This window comes from Silurus aristotelis, assembly GCF_946808225.1.
Source record: "Silurus aristotelis genome assembly, chromosome: 15".
NCBI lineage: Eukaryota > Metazoa > Chordata > Actinopteri > Siluriformes > Siluridae > Silurus > Silurus aristotelis.
This window is the reverse complement of record NC_139588.1, coordinates 6,966,056-6,990,856: the sequence shown is the minus strand read 5'-3', so window position 1 is coordinate 6,990,856 and position 24,801 is coordinate 6,966,056. Positions and strand designations below refer to the sequence as shown.

Sequence of the window (24,801 nt, the reverse complement as noted above, 5' to 3'; positions counted from 1 at the left end):
GCATTGTACTGCAGCATTATGTTTACCTTTCATAAGAATCCCAAATCTGTTGCAGCAGGACAATACCTCTTTAGATTAAGTATTCTCCGAAAAGACATGGTTTGTTAGGGTTTGTAAGTGTCCTGCAGAGATGTCTGGCTTCAGCACCACTGAACACCTTAAGAATAAACTATAGTAATGCATGATCCCCAGACCACCTCACCATCATGAGTACCTGATCTCCCTAATGCTCTTGTATCTGAATGATGACAAATCCCCACAGCCACACTCCACATTCTTGTGAAAAACCTTCCCAAAAGAATAGCATTTGATAATAAAAGGGAATGTCCCCACAGTTTCAAACTTTTAGATCAAATCATTGTGGGGACATTTGTTACAATATAAACAAAAAAAAAAAAAAAAAAAATGCGAAACGAATCACATTATTAAATCTCATTTATTGAAATATAAATCATCTGAATGGAAATAGACATAGCACATAATAAGACAGAAGGATAACATCTTGTACTGGGAGTAACTACCTAGTATTACACATACTGTACCATGGAGAATAATTCATACCGCTTTTCTATTTACCATCTTTTTTTTCTGTACAAACCTCAGTCTGCTGTCTACAGAAACTGGAGGCATTTTTTATAGCCGAATAAATCTCATGAAAAGCATTTGCTCATCATATAAAATCTTCAGAAACAAACATACAATGACAGAAAAAATGGAACAAAAGAACGATCTAAAAAAGTGCAACAGTTTTTTTTTCTTTTTCATTTCCTTTGTTCCCTATCGAGTAGATCACAGTGGATATACACGGAGAGGGAGGCAGTGGATTGCTGGATGATAAACTCTATATTTAAAACCTAATTTAATCCGTGCAGTGATGTATAACATCAAACTAGCTACACAGAGAGTCTCTACCATGTTTCAGGATGGCTTTTCACACAACATAGTGAGATGGAAATCAGCTCAGGTTTAGCTGTTACAAGCATTGATGCTGGACATTTGTTAGTGTTTCAGTTTACATAATGTTTTTTAAAGAAATGCAAAATGTGAAAGACAAGGGTTTTATAGTCAATAGTGTCCAGCATCAGCATTTAGGAACAGACCAGAAGATTGATATTGCATGAGGATAAAGATCTTTTTCATATTAGTAATAATATATCACTACAATTCCTTCTCAGTGCAAAAGAATGACATCTTAAATATAGTGAAATTGGTGCCATATATAATTTTGTAAGAGTACAATAAAACACATGAGAGAAAACCTTTGTAGACTTTTGTTTCCCTATTTTCACTTATAGTTTTTTCTCATTTTAAGTGTTTATGTATGTCTAGCAAGAATCAAAATCATCTGACAACAATAAAAGACAATTTAAACATTACTATTAGTGGGAAATAGAAACATTTTGAAACACCAGACAACTATATTCAAGATGTTTTCCCCTGCCATATCTTTACAATGTTACTACCATGCAACAGGTCTAAAGCTTTAAAATAAAACTGAAAGGAGTGAAGGAGGCTTTTGGTTACAACCATGTCATTAGAGTCAGAGTATTCAAACAGATGAATAAGTACCATTATTTTATACACAGCATCAAAACATTCCAGCTTATTGTCAACATTTGACTTTTACAGGCCGATCAAGCTACCACAAAGTTAGTCCTCTCACTGAAGTGATTAGTTCATCACCACCACAGGGTAAAAAAAAAAAAAGAAATAAACACAGTTTCTGTGTATTATAATACTGGTAGACATCTTGGGATATTGCATCTTGAGATACTTCTGCTTGACACATTGAACAGAATCAATCTTTGGTCCACGCTTTGGTAGGTTTTTGTGTTAAAGCTGCATTAGTCTGAGGATTGTGTGACCTACAAACGTCACCACATTATTGCGTTTTTCTTCATTTAGGATCATTAAAACTTTCCCGGTCCCTCCCCAATATTCACAAAATATTACACATTTATACTCAGTAATATGTAAAAAAAATAAATTTCTAATTGCTGTACTTATTGAGTCACAGGCGATATACTGTATGATCAGCTACAGAATCTATACAATTATTAGGTCCAAGGTTTGTGCTTTAACGCAATGTGCTGGGAAATGGAATGCAATTTTAATGTGAATGGAAATAAACTGTGTCGAGTCAGTTCAGTTGTTCCGGTGTAGTGGTCATTAAAAGCCCAGACTGACTCATTTGTAAACCAACTGGTTATGGATTATACAAGAGTACGCACAGGATTCCTGCTTAAATCATTGTTCTGACAACAAAATGCCCAACAAAAAAAAAGTCCTATACAAAATTTTAATATTCTGTATTATTTCCTTATTCTTCATAGTTTGTGTACAACATACAGCCCTTTACCAAAATGTCGTCTGAGCCAGTAGAATTGTCTCCAATTATTGCTGACCTTCACAGGACATCCAGGCAGTGAAGAGGGTTTTTTTTGGCATGTGGATGACACAGAGGAGCAAGAGTCTAGAGAAATGTTGGGAGATAGAAAAGGGCTATTCAGAAAAGTTTGATGCTTGCATTTCAGCCCTTCTCTCCTCTTCCTCTCTCCTTTTGGGTGATTTGCTAAATAGTGTCCCTCTCATCCATCTCTATGTTATTCTATCACAGGAAGCTGTCCTCCACCAGATCCCCCGAGTCCAGACACATCTCATCCAGCAGTGTGATGTCCTCCAGAGTCTCGCCTTCCCGCTTGGGCAGGGTGGAGCTGCTCGATCCTGTCTCTATAGCACTCTCATCAGATGTCTGAGAGCTAAAAACAAGACACCATGCAACAGCAGAGCATTAGTTCATGTATTCCTTTACATTAGCTTGGAAATAATTGCATGTTGAATTCTTGAATCCGATAGGTCGGAAGGCGTTAAAATTAATTTTCTGTACTAGCTGTAAATCGCAAGGGTTTTTTTCAATAGTAACCACTAATTCTGAAGGCACTAATAGTAAGATTTTTTTTTTGCTTTATTTTGTGTTTTGTAAGAAGGTCATTGAGGGAGTCTCCCATGTCAGTGCATTGCTCTCAGTGCTCTCACTGTTTAGAGGACTTCCAATTTCTCAGTAGCATGACATGATAAGTAGTGTATTTGCTTTATTAATTTCAAGTCTGAGAACAAAGAGGTGAGGTGATGAGGGAATAAATGTTAATAGCTGCTTTAAGGAACCGGATAACAGGAACTACCTTGTAATATTAGATGCAACTATAAGATAAAAAAAAACTACAACAGGATGTCTATTAATACGTTTAAAATTGCAGTCTTTTATAAATTGTTGTGGTATTAAAAGAATAAAACACTACATGGTGTGCTGAGATAGGAAAATAATCTATTCTATACCCCCTGTTACTACCCTGTAGTACTGTATTGGTGTATACTTGTAAGTTTAGATGATTTAAATGATGATATAGATAACTGATCATTTAGTTTATCTCTAAAATGTGTCTACAGTACAAAAATCAACTAATAAAACATTTTCGAATAACAGTTTTGTTATTACTTATACAGTGCTCTTATTAATGAATGCATGACAGTATTTTGTGTTCCATTTTTACAGCTTATAACACATTTTCTATATATTATACAACAACGTGTAACAGCCAAGTACCTATGACGATTCCTTTTGGTGTATTCTTCATCAGAAAGGGGGTCAAGGTCAGGCAGAGGGATGATGTACCCACTGTCTGAGCTCAGTCTCTGTTCTTCAAAGCCACTTTCACGTTCCCTCATCTTGCACTGGTTCTTATAAGCCACGCCCAAATAGGTCTCATCACTTTGCACACATTGCACGCGGGTCACTGCTGGGTGGTCGCTCTTCAGGAAGTCGTTATTTACACGCTCGTAGCTCTGCGTAGACACAAACACACACTATATGTCAGGACCGAGACTCAAGAGAGCAAAAGAAGTGCACAGATGAACTTGAAAGATTTTATATTTTAATGTAGACACAGGGGGAAATTTTAAGAAAATGCAGAGGTTGTGTAAAATCAAATGATTAAAAGTTAAGTTCCAACAGGTTAAATTAATCATGCCGAAAAATAAACCCAGGGAAAATGATCACAAAAGACATCAAACCAATAAGCCAGACTGCCAGAACACTACTCGATATATGAGCGGGCCAAACATTAAACACTGAGCACACAAACTGAAAAAAGAGCAACTTGTTTGAACTTTGATTTATTCTAGCATGATGAAATGGCCACTTTGTTAATCCTGGTTAATGCAGTGTTGATGTGTACAATTTGATTTGTTTTTTAGAAAATAAATCCTCACAATTCAAATCTGATTTTATAAAACTTTACTCAAGTTATAGGGTAGGGTAGGGTAGGGTAGGGTAGGGTTAAGGATAGCAACATGGAAAGGCAACATAGGAAACAATAGGGACACCTAGTGGCCAAAAACAGCACAAAACAAGGAGATCCAATACCATTAGACAGCAAATCGATTTTCATCTTGGAACTTCTAATTCAGCTGTTTAATGAAACCAGAACTTAATTCTATATAGGTAGGATAAATAAATCATTAAAAAAATATATAATATAAGGAATTTATGGCTGGTGTGGAAAGTGTAAAAAAAATAGCAAAAACAAAGAAAGTTTGTCCGTCATTAAGGCAACCTTGGACCCATTCATAATATTTTTCAGTCTACCATTTATTCTTATTCATATTCTGTACTGTGTATTCTAATGTGATAAGATTGGTGATTCACTAACTTTAAACCATGCTACCAGTTATATACTTCAACATGAGCTTTTGAATATATATTATAATTGCTAAAATATATCATCCATTACAACATTCTGATATACTCCAGTCTTTCATAATGCTTGGGATTCAATTATCTTTAGTGGCCTATATTCTCCATAATATCCCTCTCAAACACTACTATGAACATGGCTCATTTAAACGTTCTGTTCCGTTTACACACCCGCTCTGTGGTCTTGCGAGGATTTGGAAAAACTTATAAAGAACCGCATTTCCCACCACACCCCTTCCCGAGGTGCTATTACAGAATCTAGTTAACCCCTGCTCATGTGACTCTGGGAACTGTGTATTTTGAAGTGCCATGTGTGGTGCATGTTTAGGAAGGTCATTATGACTAACAGGCGAACATTCTGGATGGATTTGGTGCTGTTGGATGTTAGCCAGTCGGAGCGTTAGCATACTAATGGCTGTTAATGAGATTCACACACCTACTGTAGTCTCTGTGCTCACGCTGCCAAACTGTATTATTACCACAGGAAAAGAGGAAGCTAGTTTAGACAGCTAATTGCAAGCTCAAAATTTATAGATAGGGAAATAAAGTGGAACAAATGTGGGAAAAGGATTAAGTATGTATGCCTGAGAGTATAAAAGTCCGAGATAATGCAATGCATAGGACCAGCTGGCATATTAGGCCTTACCCTCTTGTATCCGCATGGCAACAGAGTGGCCATGCTCTCGCTCAGACTGTGGAATGAGGGTCTCTTCTCTGGCTCATTGTTCCAGCACTTTACCATCAGCTCATAACTAAATTGAGACAAGCAAACAATTCAGACCGGAAGCCTTGCAATACTCAGGAATAACAGAACAATTATATGGTGTGAAGCTGAACCTACACATTACTGGAGGCATGCTCAGGTTTGGCCATCCTGTAGCCACTCTTGATCTTGTTATAGAAGCTGGAGTCCACAACCATGCCAGGATAAGGGGTCCCACCTGCAAACATATATTTATTTGTTTCTCAATCAGGTATTTGTTCTAAAATGGATATGAATTGATTAAATAATATAAACTCATAATATACCCAGAGAAAAGATCTCCCAGAGTAAAATGCCATAAGACCAGACATCACTCAGAGTGGTGTACAGGTTATCAAAGATGCTCTCAGGGGCCATCCATTTAACTGGTAGGAAGGTCTGGGTATGTATGAAGACAAGGAGAGAGAGAGAGAGAGAGAGAGAGATAAAGACTTTATAAAATGCACTGATGCTTACACAACACCCAAATGAATGTTTATGTAGGCCAATTAATTTTAATGTATTTTAACACCTTACAGCAAATCAAAAAAGAAAAGACACTTACACTTCCTTTGGATACATAGTTGTTGTCATGCATAATGTCCCTGGCTAACCCAAAGTCACAGATCTTCACAATCTTCCCCTGAGACAACAGGACATTTCGAGCTGCCAAATCTCTGTGAACACACTGTACACAAAAGAGACATATTACATTCTGTTAGAGGATCTCTCTATCTTTCCATCAATCTGTGATTTTCATCAGTTCTTTGGATGTCTTTTTAATGTGCAACCATTACTACAGACATTGGCATCTGTTTTTACTTGTATTATTGTTATATAATTTGAAATACTTATATTGTTTCATTCTCTAGCCACTGCTCACCAGCCAGGCTGGTATGGAAAAATCTGCTGGATGATCTTCAAACCACTTCTGGAAGCATTTAAATGTCCAGAAGAAGTAAACTTATACCCAATGTGTGGTCCTTTAATAGCTATTTTTTATAATATGCAATAGCATAGTTTAATAACATGTCATAATAGACAGAAACATGCTCTTATGTTCTATTCTGAGTTTTTGGGCTTTTTTCAAGCCACCCGAAAAACCCACAATTTAAACAGGTCAGTTGGATGTTTTGCAAAGACGTGCTGGAGCAACAGTTGTACTCGTATAGGGTTGGTGTGTACATATTTGGGCAAAAAAGTATAAAAAACAAAATTTGTGTGTGTGTGTATATACACTGGCGATCAAAATTAGAGAACAATTTATAAACAATTCAGAAATAATGTCATCTTCACTGCTCAACAGTTGAAGGAGTTTTTGTCCTGTCTATACCATGCTACCAGAACATCTTTTCCACAATATAACTAAGGCATTTAAAAAAAAAAACATTATTTTGCAGAAAACACACTGATCAAAATTAGAGAACACTTTCAGATACCTCCCAGTTATTGGTGTTAATCTGGTACCTGGTGTATGTATGTGTATGTATGTATATATATATATATATATATATATATATATATATATATATATATATATATATATATATATATATATATATATATATATAATTATTATTATTATTATTTTACAGAAAATAAGTCACTGTTCTTCCACTGAATCATGGAAAGCAGCTACGCTAATTTCTCTCCACTGCTTCTCTTTCTCTCCCCATCCCGAGGCTTCCTGAGGTTTGGCCAACTTCAGTCACGTCCCACCTCATGAAGAACCATCTAGAGACGTACCAGTGCCAATTGGATCCCACTACATGTGTGGAGTTTGACATTGAACCGCCTGGAGTGTTTAAAGGCTCTGGCATGGAGAAGCTGATGCTGGATCTGTGATGATCACAAATGCTGAGCTCAGTAGCTCCTACTTTTATACCAAAGACTGTAGAAAGAACATCACTTATAATCTTATACTCCAGTACTCATGTTAGTTCTCTCTCTCCAGTGTTCTGTATTGTTGAATGATTTATGATCACACTCTTGATGTCACCCAAATGAGGATGGGTTCCTCTTTTGAGTCTGGTTCCTCTCAAGGTTTCTTCCTAATAACATCTAAGGGAGTTTTTCCTTGCCACAGTGTGCACACCATTCACCTTGACTGTTGATTTCTGTAAAGCTGCTTTGAGACAATGTCTGTTGTGAAAAGCGCTATACAAATAAAGTTGACTTGACTTGACTTGACTGAATGCTTATAAGCTTCAAACCGCTGATGATGGGTAGAAAAAGTTTGTGAACCAAGACTTTTGTTGAAATTTACATCAAACATTTATATATCATGATTTAGCATTTGTATATAAGATGCCTATACAAATAAATATCCCTGTTTCTAGCTTTTCCCAAAAGACTTCAGTGCATCAGGAAGTAAATGCACCAAAGGTGGCACAGGACCATCTCATTAGTCCACAGGTTTTAGTCTTTAAGTATTATTTGGTGTAAAGTCTATTAAAAGCTTTATATTTTGCAATTTTATGCTTGGCCCATTTTTTTGCCCAGAAGTGTACTGTATAGTATTTGCAATATAGAAACTAATGATCTAAGCATTTTCTGTGGGACATTTATGATTTCTGACTAAAAGTAAATTACTGAGAGCTAGTTTGAGAACAATTGTATTAAAACCAAGCAAAATAATGACTTCTTTATGTGTTTTCATTTTATAGGTTAAGAATCATTGAATAGCCAGGTTACATTATACTTACGTTTTTGGAGGCCAGGAACTCCATCCCTCTGGCCACTTGATAGGTGAAGCTAAGAAGATCAATTGTGGTCAAGCCCTCTGAGTCATCAGAGAGAAGCTTCTCTACTTCGCTTTCTGTTGAGCACACACACACACACACACACACACACACACACACACACACACACACACACACACACACACACACACCCCAAATTCTCAGTTAGACATAGACTAGCTCCCCTCCACTTTGAATGTGTACATATGTGTATGTGTGTATGTGTTGTACGGTTTTAAAGAGCTGCTCATATGGGTCCTTGTAATGGCTGGGTGAAGCATACAGCAAACCCCACAGACTACAATTTTCTCTAGTTAATGCAGGGTGCACGGAGTGCAATGCATCACATACCCAGAAAAGAGGGTGGACGCCTTTAATACTGCTGCCAAAACATAAGTGTGGATGTGGATGTGTGGGTGTGTGTGGGTTTAAAAAAATATTATTGCCAAGTCAAACCAGATACAAGCAGGCCAAACTGAACAGGACAAACTGAGAAATACAGACAGAGGAAAAAATGAATAGTCTACCAAACAAATAGAAAATGCTCAGAAAAAAAAAAGAAAAAATATTTTTCCTACAATGTTATTTTCCCAATGAAGTATATGTTATACACATGTGGAGACAATAAGTTTCTGGTCATGATGGTGTGTGGTGTTTGCTGAGAGAGTGTTTGCTGAGTGTGTGTGTTGCATTACCATTGAAGTGTTTGTGAGATGGAGGGTGATCATAATCCTCTCTGTCAAGGTATTTGGAAGCGTTGCTTCGTTCCAACATGGGGACATACTGCATTGTGTCTGCCTGCTTCATGTCCATGTAGTCTCCTTTTTCCTCAAAGGACAGGATCACATAGCTGAGGACACACACAAAGGGGATGTTGGTTTTCTGCAGAAAGTTAAACCTCTGCACATGCTGTAACTTGTCAGCTCTTTTGTGTGTATGTGTGTGTGTGTGTGTGTGTGTGTGTGTGTGTGTGTGTGTGTGTGTGTGAGTGAGAGAGAGAGAGAGAGAGAGAGAGAGAGAGAGAGAGAGAGAGCAGATGCTGACCTTCTGCTGCTCTCATCAGCTGGATTAATGCCAAAGATGTCCAGGTCCTTCTTGCCCTTCTCACCTTGTCGGCTCAGGAAGGTGTCTCTGTTCTTATGCAAGTAGTTCACCAGGTCTCCATAAAAACAGTACTCTGTAATGATGTAGATAGGACCTGAGGGGGAGAGGGAGAGGGAGAGGGGGAGAGAGAGAGAGACAGAGAGAGAGAGAGAGAGAGAGAGAGAGAGAGAGAGAGAGAGAGAGAGAGAGAGAGAGAGAGAGAGAAATATGGTCAATTTATTCTTATCACAGACTTATAAATAAAATAAAATAAAATACAGGTTGGTGCAAAAAGAACACGTGTTTTTGAAATTAGTCATAGTTGGGAAGGGGAGGATGGAGACCACCCTACACCGCATGTGAGTAGTTCAGAGGGGTCAGTTTTTGTAGCCATGGCGCAGTGAAATGTGAAGCATCACGTTTTTGCCGTCAAGCAGTTTTTTAGATATAATTATTCCGTTGTTACTGACCAATGTTTTGGCGATGTCCCTTGGCCCCCATGATCACCGTATCTGTCTGTTTTTTTTTCTTTGGGGTGACCTCAATTCGAAAGTCTACTTTCGAAAACCTCGTACAGAAGACGAGCTGAAAGTTCATCATTCGCGAAAGAATTGCAACTGTGCCAGAAGTAATGTCGGTAAGTGTGTACAGCAAGAATAACGTCATCTTTGTGATATAATCTTCCATAATAAATTGATCAATGTATATCTATAAAAACTGCATCTCTAAAAACATGCATTCTTTTTGCACCACCCTGTACCTATAAGAGCAATGATGGTAAAGCAATAAAAACAAATTCAAACCCAGCAGAACACTTCCAAGCCCTAAATAAACACTTTTGAGGCTGTGCTCATGAGTGTATTGTGCTCATGAGTGTATTTGTGTTTGTACCTGATTTGGTACATGCACCAAGCAGGTTGACAATATTGAGATGGGGACCCAGGTGAGTCATGATCTTCAGTTCTGACATCAGCGCTTGCTTCTCACTGGAGCGAGCCGTTGCTGAGGGACCAATCAAAGATCAACCAAACAATTAATTAATAATGCACAAGATCTGCAGGGACAATTGAAGCTCTTCAATCACGGGCATGCTAACTCACGTTTGAGCATCTTCACAGCGACTTTCATTACCGGCTGAGAACGGCTGAGTCCATACGCAGTACCTTCTACCACCTTCCCAAAGGCCCCCGAGCCCAAGATACGGCCTGTGACAGACATTAACCCAGTGAATCACTGTATATATGCTTGATTAGCATATGCAAAGTTTCACACCTTCCTCCGATATGGTCAGTGCTTTGGGTGAAAGTTAGCCGAGGCTGTTTTGTAACTCAAAGCTTAAACAAATATAATCCCTCCCTACAGTATTTCTTTTGAAAAACCACACCTCAGAAAAACACACCTGAATTCTAGTGCTAGCAATACCATGTAAATCGTTTCGATTTTCCTGACTTTTCCTGACATTTAGCGAGATCTTTTCAAGTGACATCTTAGTGATGTTAGCTGTGTGTAGGAGTGTAGGGAATTCCTGTCATACCCAAATGCCAAAAATATAGAATGCAGTTTTCCTCACACTCTTTTTAACCTACCTTCAGGGTAAGTATTTCACACGCTAATAGATCTGGACTGGCTGGTTTTACATACCAAATCAGTCAATGGCATTTCATTTACAACTGGTCTACTGAAGCACAATGATTGTTCTACATTCTGAGCAGATTTTTCCTTGATAGTTTCTTACAGGGTTTGAGCAATAATCATTGTGATCCCTGGTGTGATTTTTTTTACAACAAATTCCATTAACAAAGCTAGCTAAGTAGGTTTTCATGCAATTGAAAGTAAAATATCACCTAGAAACGGATGTTAAAATACATCTTCCTTTTTTAAATTTTTTATTTTTTTCACCAAAAGAGTTAATTTAGATTCAGTTAGATGGTTTTCTATATGTGTGTATTAACTCTAAAAATCTCACTCAATGAGGCACATGGATAGCTTACAGGACATGTGTGACTGTTCAGCCAAGCCACTATAGTTTTGTGTTAAGGAAAAAAAGCACAGCTTTGATCACAGCTACTGTGAACCAACCAAGTGACCACTGTGCAGACACACACACATACATGACATCTTGACAATGTTGGTATCACAAGACTGTACCCACAGCAGACTGAAGCAAGCCACGTGCATCTGACCACAGTCCAATTGATTACATCACCACAAGTGAAAAAGTGAGAGGAAGGAGGGCAGAACATGGATGTGTTTATGACTCACCAAGGACAAGGCCATCACGTGGGAACTCCCAGCGTGTGTCGTAGGGCAGCTGCATGGGATCCACATAGATGTACTCATGCCCATCTGGACTGACTGACTCAATGACTCGCCATCTGATCTCGTAACGTGGCTTCTGTAATTCATACAGATAAAATAGGTTTTTAGATTGATGCGTGCTACAGTGTTGATCTTATAAAGAAATAATTTAGAAATTTAAGCACTGGTTAACTTAGAGTACAAAATCAACTATACTCCTAAGTATAAAGGAGAAGATTATAGTCACAAAGTAAACAAGTCATGGTTTGGGTGCCTTAAAAGTGAAAAACCAACAGGTGAATTAATGGGCGAATGAAAGAAGAAAAAAATTGAAGAAAATTGACTGACTGAGTGAAACGGACTGAGTAAATTCTAGTAGGGTAAATGGATGGGGTGAACATAGTGAATCTGTTCATGATAGTATAAGCAAATGAGTGACTGAGCAAATAAGTGTAAAATGCTATGGAAGTGTATACCTGTTTCCAGATAATGACCAGCACAATGAGTGAGATGATGACAATAACCAACAGCACCAGAACAGCAGCAGCCACAGTGAGCTCTGAATGTGGACCTGAACACATCATTACCACTGGCATAAGAGCAAGTTCTATTTGGATATTTTGGAAACCTATAAATAATTGATTTTGCTGTTGTAATAATGCATTTGTCGATTGTTCCTTCAGTGAAAATAAATTTTGTTTTTTTCATTACATTGCTTAAACCCATTTACCACCTTAAAGTGCATACTAAATATGGTTAAATCGTTTGCATCATGTAACAGCTTTTGAAAAAGCAAAAACAAAAGAAAAACATGGCCACTGACACTAAATGCATAAACCAAAAGGACATATAACATATGCATTTCTTTTTCACAAGTGCCACATGGAGAAGCTATCAGGAGTTCACTACATGGGGAGCCTGACAGAATGATGCTAACAGATGTAAGGTTATTAGCAAAGAGTAACTTTTGTGCTTTCATGAAACACACACACACGCACGCACGCACGCACGCACGCACACACACACACACACACACACACACACACACACACACACACACACACACACACACACTATACCAGGGGCAAGGACTATATAGCTGGGTGAAAACATAAAAATGACAATGGCACAAATGTGAATAGATGATTAATGTACATTGAAAAAAGTATTGATTGGTTGTGCTTGTGACTGAACACCTATTAACAAATAAAGAACAAGTGCATCTTTAACTGTAAAATAAATTTATTGGACCACCTGAATTGATTTTGGTGTGTGATATGCTAAATATGATGACTTTAATAAAGTTGGTTGTGATTCTGTCACTGTTACAACAATAAAAAAACACAGACCATGTGGCTATGCCTAACCCTATTTTGAGTGCCTCTGGTCAAGGCTGGTCAATAAAGTGGTCATTTTTTAGACTAAAAACGAATTGGAGTTTAGACTGACCATCACTGATGTTACATTAAATGGTATTGTGTAAAATCTCATGCCAAATCTATAACTTTAATAATTTAATACTTTTCCAGAAGAAAATTTTATTCAGTTTATGAGAGCAAAATAATGATTGAGAAGCTCACCATTAGCCACCAGCTTGATCTCACGAGACACAGCGACCATCTCATTCCGTGCCAGGCAGCGCACAGCCAGAGTGTTTTCCAGATGTCCAAAAATCACCTGACTCTCTAGCTGGTTGTCCTGGTCTATGTGTGTATCAATGGTCATGCCAGTGGTGTTGGTCTGTAGAAGTGACCACTCGGAAGAATCATTGGAACACCTTAAGAATAAACAAAAGAGGTCAATGTGGTAATGTCAGCATGGCTTTTTCACATTGTCATTAACAATGACTGTAAATATGACAATTTTGAACAGAAAAACATCCTGAAGGTGTACATGTATATTTAAATACAAGCTACAAGCACCTGAAAGAAAGCTGATGTAGTCAGAAAAAAGGTAACAAGTCTCCATCATACTTACAGTTTAATGTTTTTACAGACGTGCCACTCCACCTCAGGGACAGGAGATCCTTTGGCAATACACATCACAGCCTGGCCTGTTTCTGAGCCATGGTGAAGGTCCAGCAGGTCCACAATTGCAGCTGGAACTATGGTATACATACAGTGAATCATTAATATTAGCAGAGACAAACACAGCTATAGTTTTATCTATATTTTACAAGAAGCCATATATAAGACAAAGACATTCATTGCTTCTAAAACAGCTTAAGAGAAAGTTAATGTAAAATTCTAACATATATGAAAATGCAGGCAAAATAGAAACAGATTGGACAAAGAAAAGATGCATGGGGTGTCAAAAGAAAAAACACATGCAAATGCATGAAAATAAAGTTGTGCCTGAAAAAAAAACCTTGCAGCTTCACTACTCTAAAAGTGAAGACACAGACACTGGGGACATGAGAAGGATTTAAACATTCCTGGATTTTACCTTTGACCTGAAGGCTGAACGAGTGGCTGGCGCTCTGGTTTCCTATCTCAGCTCGCACCGTGTACTTTCCACTGTCCTCAGCCTTAGCTCTAATTAAAGCAAGAGTGCTTTGGTACCTGCACACACACACAGACACACACAAACATGGCATGTTGAGATTATTAAACAAACCCAATCTATACAAATACCCTTCCAAGTACGTTAAAACCGAACGTGAATGTGAGTATGTGAATTGGATGTCCCTTATTGAGGTCACATTTAGAGTGAAATCATTTTGCAAATGAGTTCTCTGAGCCACACTCCAAAAGCATACATGTTACGTCAAATCACGTGTGTCCGAAGGTGTCTAACCTTGTCTCGCTGATCGGCCGGAGGGAGGTAGTAAACTCTGCGGCGATATCACCCAGTGCAATGCCATCCTTTAGCCACGTGACCTTAGGTGCAGGAAGAGCCTCAATGTCCAACCGGAACTCACGAACATCGTTCAGTTTGGCGGTCTCCACAGGGGCAAACATCGGAGAAAGAGACACAAACTCCATCTCTAGAGTAGTGGGAATAGAATTGTAAAGTATACATCACCAGACGCGACTAGAATGTTCAGTTCACAATCATAACATCTACATGCAAAATAAAAAACTGCCTTCTAGACACACCCTTTGACAGAAATCACATTTGTATCTGTTTCTTTTAGAGGCAAAGAGACGAAAGCAAACTTGATCTTAAGGCAAACATTTTTAAGTGCGCACATACCAATTACTTTGATTTTTACACTCTAGTTTATTTATCTAATTAAAGAAAATACAGCTATTATTATCCGTCTACCACAAGTCTTTGGACCTGTGCTGGAATAATAAACACCATTTTTGAAAAAGACATTCCCTGAGCTTCCATTCTGATGATGATGGTTAGAGGGGTTCTTGGATCAGATCTGGTGACTGTGCTTTAACATATGATATACTTCATTTTCATAATCATCAAAACATTCACTGAGATTTTGTGCCTTAGAAATGGGGGCATTCTCATCCTGAAAGTGTGCAATTCTATCAAAACAGACATATTTGCAGCAGAAGGTGACTTTCTCTTGATTTGCATTCAACAGACTCGCGATAATAAGAGAATTGGAGGGAAACAATGGCAACTAAATATACCAGTCCACCCCCACCCCACCCTGCCAACCCTTTGCAAACTGTCTATATACAAAATAATTTATGTACCATGCGTTAAACTGTGTATTAGTGTTTGTAAGCTGTACCATAAACAGTAATGCTGATCTCTTTGGTTTGGCTCTCATTGCTCATAATGTCAGTGATGGAACAGGCATAGTTTCCACTGTCTTTAGTTCTGGCATCAGACACAGTCAGGGTATAATAAATCTCCTGGTCTTTCTTGTTCTCCTTAAGTGTCGTCTTAGCACGATCCGCCTGACGGAAAGAGACAGAGAGAGACCACCATCATTAATTAATCAAAGATTATGCATCTGTGCCTGCAACCAAGTTATGTTAAAATGGCAATATCTGAGACTTTCAACAACCAGAATAGATTATCACAGTGACTATATTGGAATATTTGTAAAATATTTGTGGTATTTTTGTCGCTCACCCCTTTTCCAGGATATTTCCATTGCTGATCCAACAAGTCACTGCCTTTGGCTATACAGTTTACTGTGATGGTTTCTCCAACCAGCAGAGCCTTCTTCTCTATCTTTAGATCCACATGCAATCCTGAGCCCCCTGAACACAAACAGTAAGTAAGTAAAACCAAAAGAGGTATATATAAATGTGAAAATTCAACCATTGTCATGCTTGTGATGCATCCTATCATATTAATATACCTTATATTTTTTTAAAAACATATTATGATCACAATCGCTTGTATATTCTTACCAGTCCAACCATGGACAATGTACTCTTCACTCTCCTGCAGTTCTCCATTCACAACCGCATGACATACATAGGTCCCGGGTGTAAAGTTGCCTAGAAAACCCCTTTTGCTGTCATAATTGGCAGGTACGGACTGACGAGTCTCTATATGGAACAGAGTCACGTGAGTACTCGGATCAGACACGCGGCACGGGACTTCCATCTCCTCTAGACTCTTCAACACATGGTGTCCAAAGGGCAGTAAAGGGGGCACAAATGGCATGTCTGGATCTGGTGTGAGAGAAGAAAATAGATAGATAGATAGATAGATAGATAGATAGATAGATAGATAGATAGATAGATAGATAGATAGATAGATAGATAGATAGATAGATAGATAGATAGATAGATAGATAGATAGATAGATAGATAGATAGATAGAGAGAGAGAGAGAGAGAGAGAGAGAGAGAGAGAGAGAATAGAAATAAGAGCAATTAAATAAAGGTTTGCAAAACAGTATGTGCAGATAAATGCAGTCGCATTCTAAAGAAGCAAAGCAAAATTCAGTCAAATTTGTAGCAAAAGAAAACAAATGTAGTCAAATACAAGTTTACATAACACCATCAGTGCCAGTTTACATAACATCACAGTGTCCTGTGTGCTCTACCTCATTCTATTTGTCTCTTCATACCTGGTACATAGATATAGATGCTGCTCTCTTCTGTTTGATTCCCGTTTTTATAGAAGCAGGTGTATTCTCCTGTGTGCATTGCTGTAGCACTGTCCACAGTCACCGTGGAGACGAACAGGCCATTTTTGTCATCTAAATTCTGCTTGTCAAAGGAGACGGGACCTTCCCAGACCACCTCTGCTTGTCCCCGGCATGTCAGTCTGAACATGGAGTTGAGGAACACCTCCATAGTCTCTTTCCTGGGCCAGATTACTGGAGCCATAGTAGACTGTATTATCTGGGTCTCACCATCTGGAGTGGATATAACACATTTAGAAAACTAGGACTGACATCGATACCATGGCAAGACTGCTGTGAAATTGTCTTATCAAAATAAATTCAGTTTGTGAAGCATCTCAGCTGGTCTGTGCACAAATAATGTATCTGCAGAATATAGCAAAGGGATACATAGTATGTTACCTTTAACAAAGATTTTGAAGGAGAACTCTTTACTCTGTGAGCCGACTGATGCTACAATCTTGTATGTTCCACTGTCCTCTTCTATGGGGTGTCGCAGGACCAAAACACTCTCATACCTTCATAATACAGGAATAAACTTTAAGCAAACAGTGCAATTCAGCCAGGGTTCTGACCCTGGACATAAAGAATACTGACATGCACCATAAATTTTCATTAAATAAAATTTCACATAGAGATCGTAACTCTGTGACATCTAAAGCTTTGGCTATTTTGCCATATCATGTCTAACTTTACCTTTTGTCTGCTAGAAGAGTGGTCTTGGTGGTTATATAATTATTATTCAGTACATTGCCATCTTGGAACCAAGTGACCTTGGGAACAGCATCAGAATTGATGTAAATGGTAAATTCAGAATCCTCCAGAAGAGTAATGGTTTCTACTGCTCCAATCCCACTGTGATCCAGAGTAATAAAAGAAGCCCCTGTAACCCAAAGAGAAGAAGAGAGAATGAAAATGAGAACGTGAACAGAGCATCTAGGGGCACTGATAGACCAAGCTGGGCAGTATGTCCTTCCCTTTGGTTGTACTGAACCCAATTTAGCACTAAATTAGTGTCAAGGTCTGGTAGAAGAAAGAGTTATTTGCTTGGGATTGAAGTTGGACATTTATCAACTGCTTTTCAGATGTACTTGGTTATATGTTTAATGTAAAATGACCAGAGTGAGCAAACTGTTTGCTATCATAGCAGACTCACGTCGCCATAAACATGATAATGATAGGAAGGGATTATTATGTTTGTCCAAAATTGTATACTGTATATTAATATCCATATATATATATATATATATATATATATATATATATATATATATATATATATATATATATATATATATATATATATATGTGTGTGTATCTATAAATGTGTGTGTGTGTGTGTGTGTGTGTGTGTGTGTGTGTGTGTGTGTGTGTGTTTGTGTGTGTGTGTGTGTTAGATGGTAAATTGTACTTGCACTATAATGTATGCTGGTTTGAGATTTTAGATTATAGATCGTAAAACTGAACAAAATATTATGCCTTGAATTAAGAATACATAATCTGTTACTGCCCCCTCCACTACCATATTGCACTCATAGTACTTTGTTGTGCACCTTTCAAACGTGTGTGAGGACTTTAATGAGACAGTTAAAGTGCTTTGATGTTGGCTTGGTCTGTCAGGGCCCCAGTACACATCTGCTTAATTCATTTCCTCCAGAAGCTTTGTTTTGAGAATACCAACGTGCATGATAATCAATTAAGATGTGGACTGTTACCGTGGACAACAACGGTCACTTTGGAAGAGCGCGTCTTGCCGCTGGACTGATCTGTGACCGAGCATTCGTAGAAGCCAGTGTCATTCGTTGAGGCATGAGGTATACTGAGGATATACAAAACCTTATCAGGGTAGGTCTCCTTCTTCTGAATAGCACCTACAGCCTTGAGTCGGGTGAAAGTAAAAAAGAAATATAAACTATTCAATCAAACATATGTAATATAGATGGACAAAACAGTGCTTATTTCGTTCTCTCAGTCTCTGTCATATACATTAGTCATGTTAAAAAATATCTTGTCTGAAAGATCTGCTTAATCTTTCTTTCGATCTGGCTAAGTCCACATCTGGCACTGGCTTCAGCATGTGGGGCTTGGGAGAGCATCCATCTGTCAGCAGAAATATATCTGTTCATGAGGCTGAAAAAAGAGTTGCTATCTCAGCCCTTGTGCTTCTGGGAGTTTCTCAAAAAAACAGCTACTTTGCCAATGTGATGCCATACAAAGTACAACAGCATACGTACACTATATGGCTATCAGAATACAGGGAATTACAATGGACCATAATTACCATTCTGATTCCAAAGTATAAATATATGCCTGTGTGGATGAAAAACACAGGAATTTTAGAGAAAGTTGTTTTGGAGACACCCCAAACCCCACACACTGATAAGCCCCCCTCATAAACACTCAAATGGTCAGCACTAAAAGCACTCCTTTAATCTTTTACTGACATGCAGTCACACACTCGTTTTGCTTCACACACAAATACACAAATACACAATATAAAATACACTTCAAAGCTGAGATCCACGAGAGAAAAAAGCTTTGCTTTTCAGTGATTTGTTGGCAACATGCAACATGTATCTTCTCTTTAGCAGATTCATAGAAACCAACAAATTAAGGCAGTGCATCGGTGGAAAAGGAAAAGAAAAAAACATTTTACCTCTTTTTTCAGATGCAACCATTGTTGGACATACAGAGCTCCAGGTGGAACTGTGCAGGTCAGGTTGAAAGCTTCTCCCTCTTTTATGTCCTTCTGACTGGCCATCAGTTTCACAGTGAACTCATTCTCCATTAAATTAATCATAAATGGTTCATCTGTATACAGAAACACACAAACACACATAGAAATGTATATATATATATATATATATATATATATATATATATATATATATATATATATATATATATATATATATATATATATATATATATATATATATATATATATATATAAATATATATATACACTTAGCAGGGTCAAGTAAAAGAATAATTCACTCTTGGAATGTGGACTTACCATAAAATGGATCATCTGGCACAGTGTACACAATGCTCCGGACTGTCTGACCGTTTACAGTGGTTTCACAAACGTGTTGGCCAGGAGAAAAGATGCCTATAAATCCAAACCTTGGCTCATACTCATACTGGAGCTCTTCCTCACTTGGTAGACTCCGAAGAATTACAGAAGATTGGGGATCTGTAACCCGGCAAGGAATTGCATACTTGGAGACCTTGATCGAATCCCCTGGAACAAATGGAACTTCAGGATCTGAAGTAAAACATGTCAGAAGGTTAGCATTCAATGTCTTGCAGGAAACGCTGAATGACATTTATAGGACTGTCATACATGATATCATACAACATACAATGACAGAATATTAAGATTTTATTGGTTAGAAAAAGAACAAGTGATATTTTCAAGTGATAAAAATTCAGACAGTTTTTTTTTTTACAGAAGGAAAGTCACTACTATTATGAGCATCAGCCAGTTGTTTAGGATTTTAAAAAGGTAGTACGCAATGACTTTTTTTATTTTATTTAACATTTTCATGATTTTACTTTTGCATTGATTTGTTTTGTTCTTGTTTCATTATTTTCGGACTAGTGATTTGTGATTAAGGCAACGAATATAATCATATATTGACATTTTTGGCTTGTTTCATTATCTTTTTGACCAGATGAATATATGCCAAGAGTAAATTCTGTATAAAAAAAAGAAAAAAATTTATAAGTATTTTTATATTGCAAGTTTTTGCTTAGAGAAATATTGACTTTTCTGGGGTAAAGTTGAATTTTAGTATATTCAACTTAATAAATAGACACTAATTCTTTAAAGGATAGAAGTAAATAAATGTCTGAACAAATAAACTCAGTAAAATCATTTGTCAGGTTATAATATTAGGATCAACTCATAAGTCATGCTTCTATTACAGTCTAAAATTGATTATCTTTAACTCATGTAACTTTTCTTTAGTCAATCTCTTACAAAAATCAACAAAACACTTCCATTACACTGATATTAACTGTTGTTGATACTTGCCTGGGACAAAAATATAAATGCTGGCAATGAAGTCATGGTATATCTGCTCTTCATCTTCATAAATGCAAGAGTACTCTCCTGTGTGATGAGCTGCTGCATCGTTAATCAGCAGCGTGCTTGTGTAATACCCAGGCAGCACGTGTGTGTTCAATGGTAGAGGCTCTTCCCACATGACGTTCTTCTTCCCTGTACAGCTGATGTTAAACACGGAATGCAGCTCCAGCTCGAACAAAGTTCTATCCGAAACGATGATCGGAGGAGAGAGTTCACACTCCACATCTGGAGGACATGCACAAAGCAAGGTTAAGCATGGTGTCTGCTTTGTTGTGTGGGCTAAAAACACATTTGTGTTTTATTGGTAATTTGTATAAATTTATTTTCTTTAAAACCTTACTTTGAAATATTCCAAAGAGGACAACCCCCCAAAGGAGATGTGTCTTCTGAAGCCACATTATTACATAGGTTGTGTTCAGCTGCAATTAGAGAGAGAGAGAGAGAGAGAGAGAGAGAGAGAGAGAGAGAGAGAGAGAGAGAGAGAGAGAGAGAGAGAGAGAGAGAGATTAATATTTATTATAATTTCCTTTTTTCCTTTTTTCAAAATTATATATATATATATATATATATATATATATATATATATATATATATATATATATATATATATATATATATATATATATACACACACATACATTTATAGTGCTCTTACTCAATTTAAATATTTAATTACAACTTAATTGCTCACTTTTTTAGGCTCATTTAATATTTTTTAGATTAATACGCTAATCAATGGATGCTTTGTGCAAATGTATGTTTATTTTTAGTGAAACCATCCTCAACATAGAGCATAAACACAAAATATTCTTACGTGTTTTAAAGTAATTATCAGTGCTCGAATTGAGGGGGTTGGGGGAATCCGGGACCCCCCATATGGCATTAGGGACCCCCCTATGACAAGTAAAAAATTGAATTAGGGGGTCCCCAAGAATATTTTAGTAAACATTATATGAATGCACTGGTAATTATGGAGTATTAAATTACGTAAATCATCAGGACATCAAATGGAAATTTTGCTGTTTCCATACGGAAAGTTTTCATTGCCAGATGTGCGCATCAGGGCGGATTTTGGTGCTTGATTTGAGACTTGGCGCATCAGTAAAACAAATGTTTAGTGATTAAGTTTATATATACATATATCTGAGTTAAAAAAGTCGTGATATAAACGTCGTGAATAGATAAATGACTGAATAATAGAGAAGTAAAAAATATTTTTGGATGAACACATGTAGAAAACATTGTTAAAATATATTTTGGTCGGTTTGTTACCACATAAAGGAAATTTCACAATGTTCAAACTGTGTGCCAAAAAAACTGGTTGAATGTTGGAATATGTGGGATACGTTTACACTTTGCATTGATCTAATGTTAAAACTAGGTGGAATGGATCTCTATATTCGGGTCTTTTTTTAGTCAATCAACGTACATTTTTTTCCCTATAGGAAAGAAAAACGCCGCAAAATCTCACGACACCCGCCGCGTTATGAAGTTGGAAATTTCCCTGTACTCGCTAGGGGGCGACACAGCACTGGCTTTTTCTCACAGCCGCAAATTGCGATTTCTACAGACAATAGCGTCAATGACTTAAACGGCTGAAGTGCAAAATACAAATAATTCTCTCTCTTGATTTATTTGAATAAGACTTTTTTTCAAAAGATCTGATTATGAAATAAAAAGGTTTTGTAAATATATAAAAATGTGTAATTTTTACTAGATTTTTTTTATACATATATAAAATAAATATACTTTTTTTCCCCTCCCAGCCAGAATGTAAGACAGTGATCATTCCAAACAAAGTCCTGATCTGTCCTTCGTCATCGCGTCCCCAAAGCCTAGTACTTATTATCAAAATAGCCCTTATCAGGGAAAAAACTCTTTAACCGGAGTGGCTGCAATCGAACATTCCGCGCGTCTCTGTTTTATCTGTTTGTCTGGTCTGAAGCCCTCCTGGATCCCATCAGCGCTCGGGGGACACAAAGCTGCTCTCTGAGAGACAGTAAACATCTCATTCTTACTTAATTATGGCCTTTTCTAAACAGCCTTGTATCAGTTAGGGTAGGTTTAATCTCTAGAAAAGGCGGTTTGCGTAATTTGATTATGTCTACACCCAGGATTCCGATGGACTAATCAAAATTGTTGGTCTGTTTTGTGCATAAATTGCATAAATTAACACACACACACACACACACACACACACACACACACACACACACACACACACACACACACACTATATCCATATATGTAGGCACTATATCCATGTATGTAGGCAGAAAAGTTCATTTGGACAGTATTAAACCAAAGGAATGGATGGTGGTGGTGGTGATTTTGCCTGCATTTCTTTACAACTGCCCTTATAGTGTCGTTGGCTTGAGCAGGACACGGGTGGGAGTCCCAATCCAGGTGCAAATAAACGAGCCATCTGCCCTCTGGATGTCTGAAACACAGCTTTTTGACCTCATCCGTTTTACAATCCCGTGCGCAACGCTCCTACTTGATCCCAAAAGCACGGGACAGGAGAGGGATTTAATTTCCTGAGAACGGAATACTCATATCTCTGACCGACCCCCCAAACCCCCCACCCCCCAACCATCACCTCTACCAACACCTCCACCACCACCCGCTCTCCTCTCGCCCAATGCCTGCTGCATTCCTCCCAAGCGCAGATGCGCATCTGGTTTGCGCCGAAAGCCGCGAATCCGAACAGCTGAGAGTGGAATGTCCTTGAGTCGTTATCTGTCCTGGTTAACCCTAATCCCTTATACTCCATGGGAATACAGCATGGGGCAAAAAAAAAAGAAAGAAGTTTATCCAAAGATAGCGTAGTCTGCAGGGCGCACCAAATGCTTTAATCAGTGGGATGGAACCAGTGGTCGCATCGCATACGTGGCCGTGTACCTCCTTATACAGTGTAACGCTTCAGAAAAAAACGAATCCATATACTGGATGCTGTAAGTTAAGCCCGTGTAAGTATTTCTATTAGGCACCAAAACTGCATATTCTTTAAAAGAATTCGATCTGCGCAAAAATGCCTCCAGATGCTCGATATTCCATTTAACTCGAGCGCATTCTATGGAAATGGGACTCAAGCTGGTATAGAGTGGGAAATGTGTTTGCCATTAGATGCAGGATGGCACCCCCAGCTGCGCACTGGAGCCCCGCCGCTTTTCTCTCCCTGAGCTCGGACTGCAGACCAGATGGGAAACGCTGGAATGCCCCAAAATCCGCCTGGGGCTGCGTGCACAAGTTGGGAAGAAACTCCGAAGCAATTCCGAAGTCCGTTCAGACGCAAAAAAATCGGATGGATATGGGGGAAAAAAAATCAACGCATAGATTTGCTATTTTTTTTATTATTATTATTGTCGGGAAATAATTGATATGAATAAGCTAAAATGCATTGTGTTGTAAATAATGCGTCTAATCATTAAAAGTAGTTTTTGATCTTATTTAAAGGCTACATTAAGAAAGAATAAAACCAAATGTATAATGTTATTAACCTAATTTAAGCCTTTTATTACAAAAGGCAATAGAAGCTATTGTTTAGGATAAAAAAAACCAAAAAAAACATGAGGAGCCAATTAGTGCAATCAAACCAATTTACTCACACAATACCTTTCTAAAAAATCCTTTTGTGTGTTCCCTCGATGAAAGAAAAAAAAAAGAAATCCAAGCTGAATGGCTTTATACTCCTGTACAACTCTCCACTCAACTCTCCACCGTCAAGGGTCCTCCTTACTTCTGTAGCGCTTCTAATCCTCAATGCGTATGTATGTAAGAGCGCGCGCGTGCTTGTGTGTGTGTGTGTGTGTGTGTGTCTGTGCGCGCGCGTGTGTGTGTGTGTGTGCATGCGCGAGTGGAGTGTTTGCACTTCTCTCTCTCTCTCTCTCTCTCTCTCTCTCTCTCTCTCTCTCTCTCTCTCTCTCTATCTATCTAATTGATTCAGCCTTACAGTTCCATCCTTCCCAGAGAACTAATAATCTGGTTCTGGACTAAATAACTCCTAGGATGAACCCCCTCCCTTTCTTTTCAAAATAAG

At 37.9% G+C, this 24,801-nt stretch overlaps 2 protein-coding genes across 2 annotated transcripts in view; one reads left to right on the top strand and one right to left on the bottom strand.

Annotated features, from left to right (window-relative positions):
* The window catches only part of LOC310738110 (uncharacterized protein), a 234,317-nt gene that overhangs the window by 172,587 nt on the left and 36,929 nt on the right, over positions 1-24,801 (top strand). The window lies entirely within an intron of this gene.
* On the bottom strand, positions 418-24,729 carry pdgfra (platelet-derived growth factor receptor, alpha polypeptide). The gene is made up of 29 exons (XM_083562940.1): positions 24,378-24,729; positions 21,103-21,181; positions 20,709-20,987; positions 19,686-19,937; positions 19,326-19,480; positions 18,385-18,547; positions 17,366-17,552; positions 17,072-17,187; positions 16,613-16,903; positions 15,946-16,212; positions 15,662-15,792; positions 15,315-15,483; positions 14,414-14,603; positions 14,063-14,178; positions 13,595-13,721; positions 13,198-13,394; positions 12,094-12,188; positions 11,582-11,714; positions 10,420-10,524; positions 10,211-10,321; positions 9,281-9,434; positions 8,932-9,086; positions 8,201-8,313; positions 6,061-6,183; positions 5,783-5,894; positions 5,595-5,694; positions 5,400-5,505; positions 3,605-3,843; positions 418-2,759 (listed from the first exon to the last, which is right to left on the bottom strand). Exons 2-29 carry the CDS (start codon positions 21,158-21,160, stop codon positions 2,612-2,614), a joined length of 4,392 nt encoding a protein of 1,463 aa, XP_083419066.1. The 5' UTR covers positions 21,161-21,181; positions 24,378-24,729; the 3' UTR covers positions 418-2,611.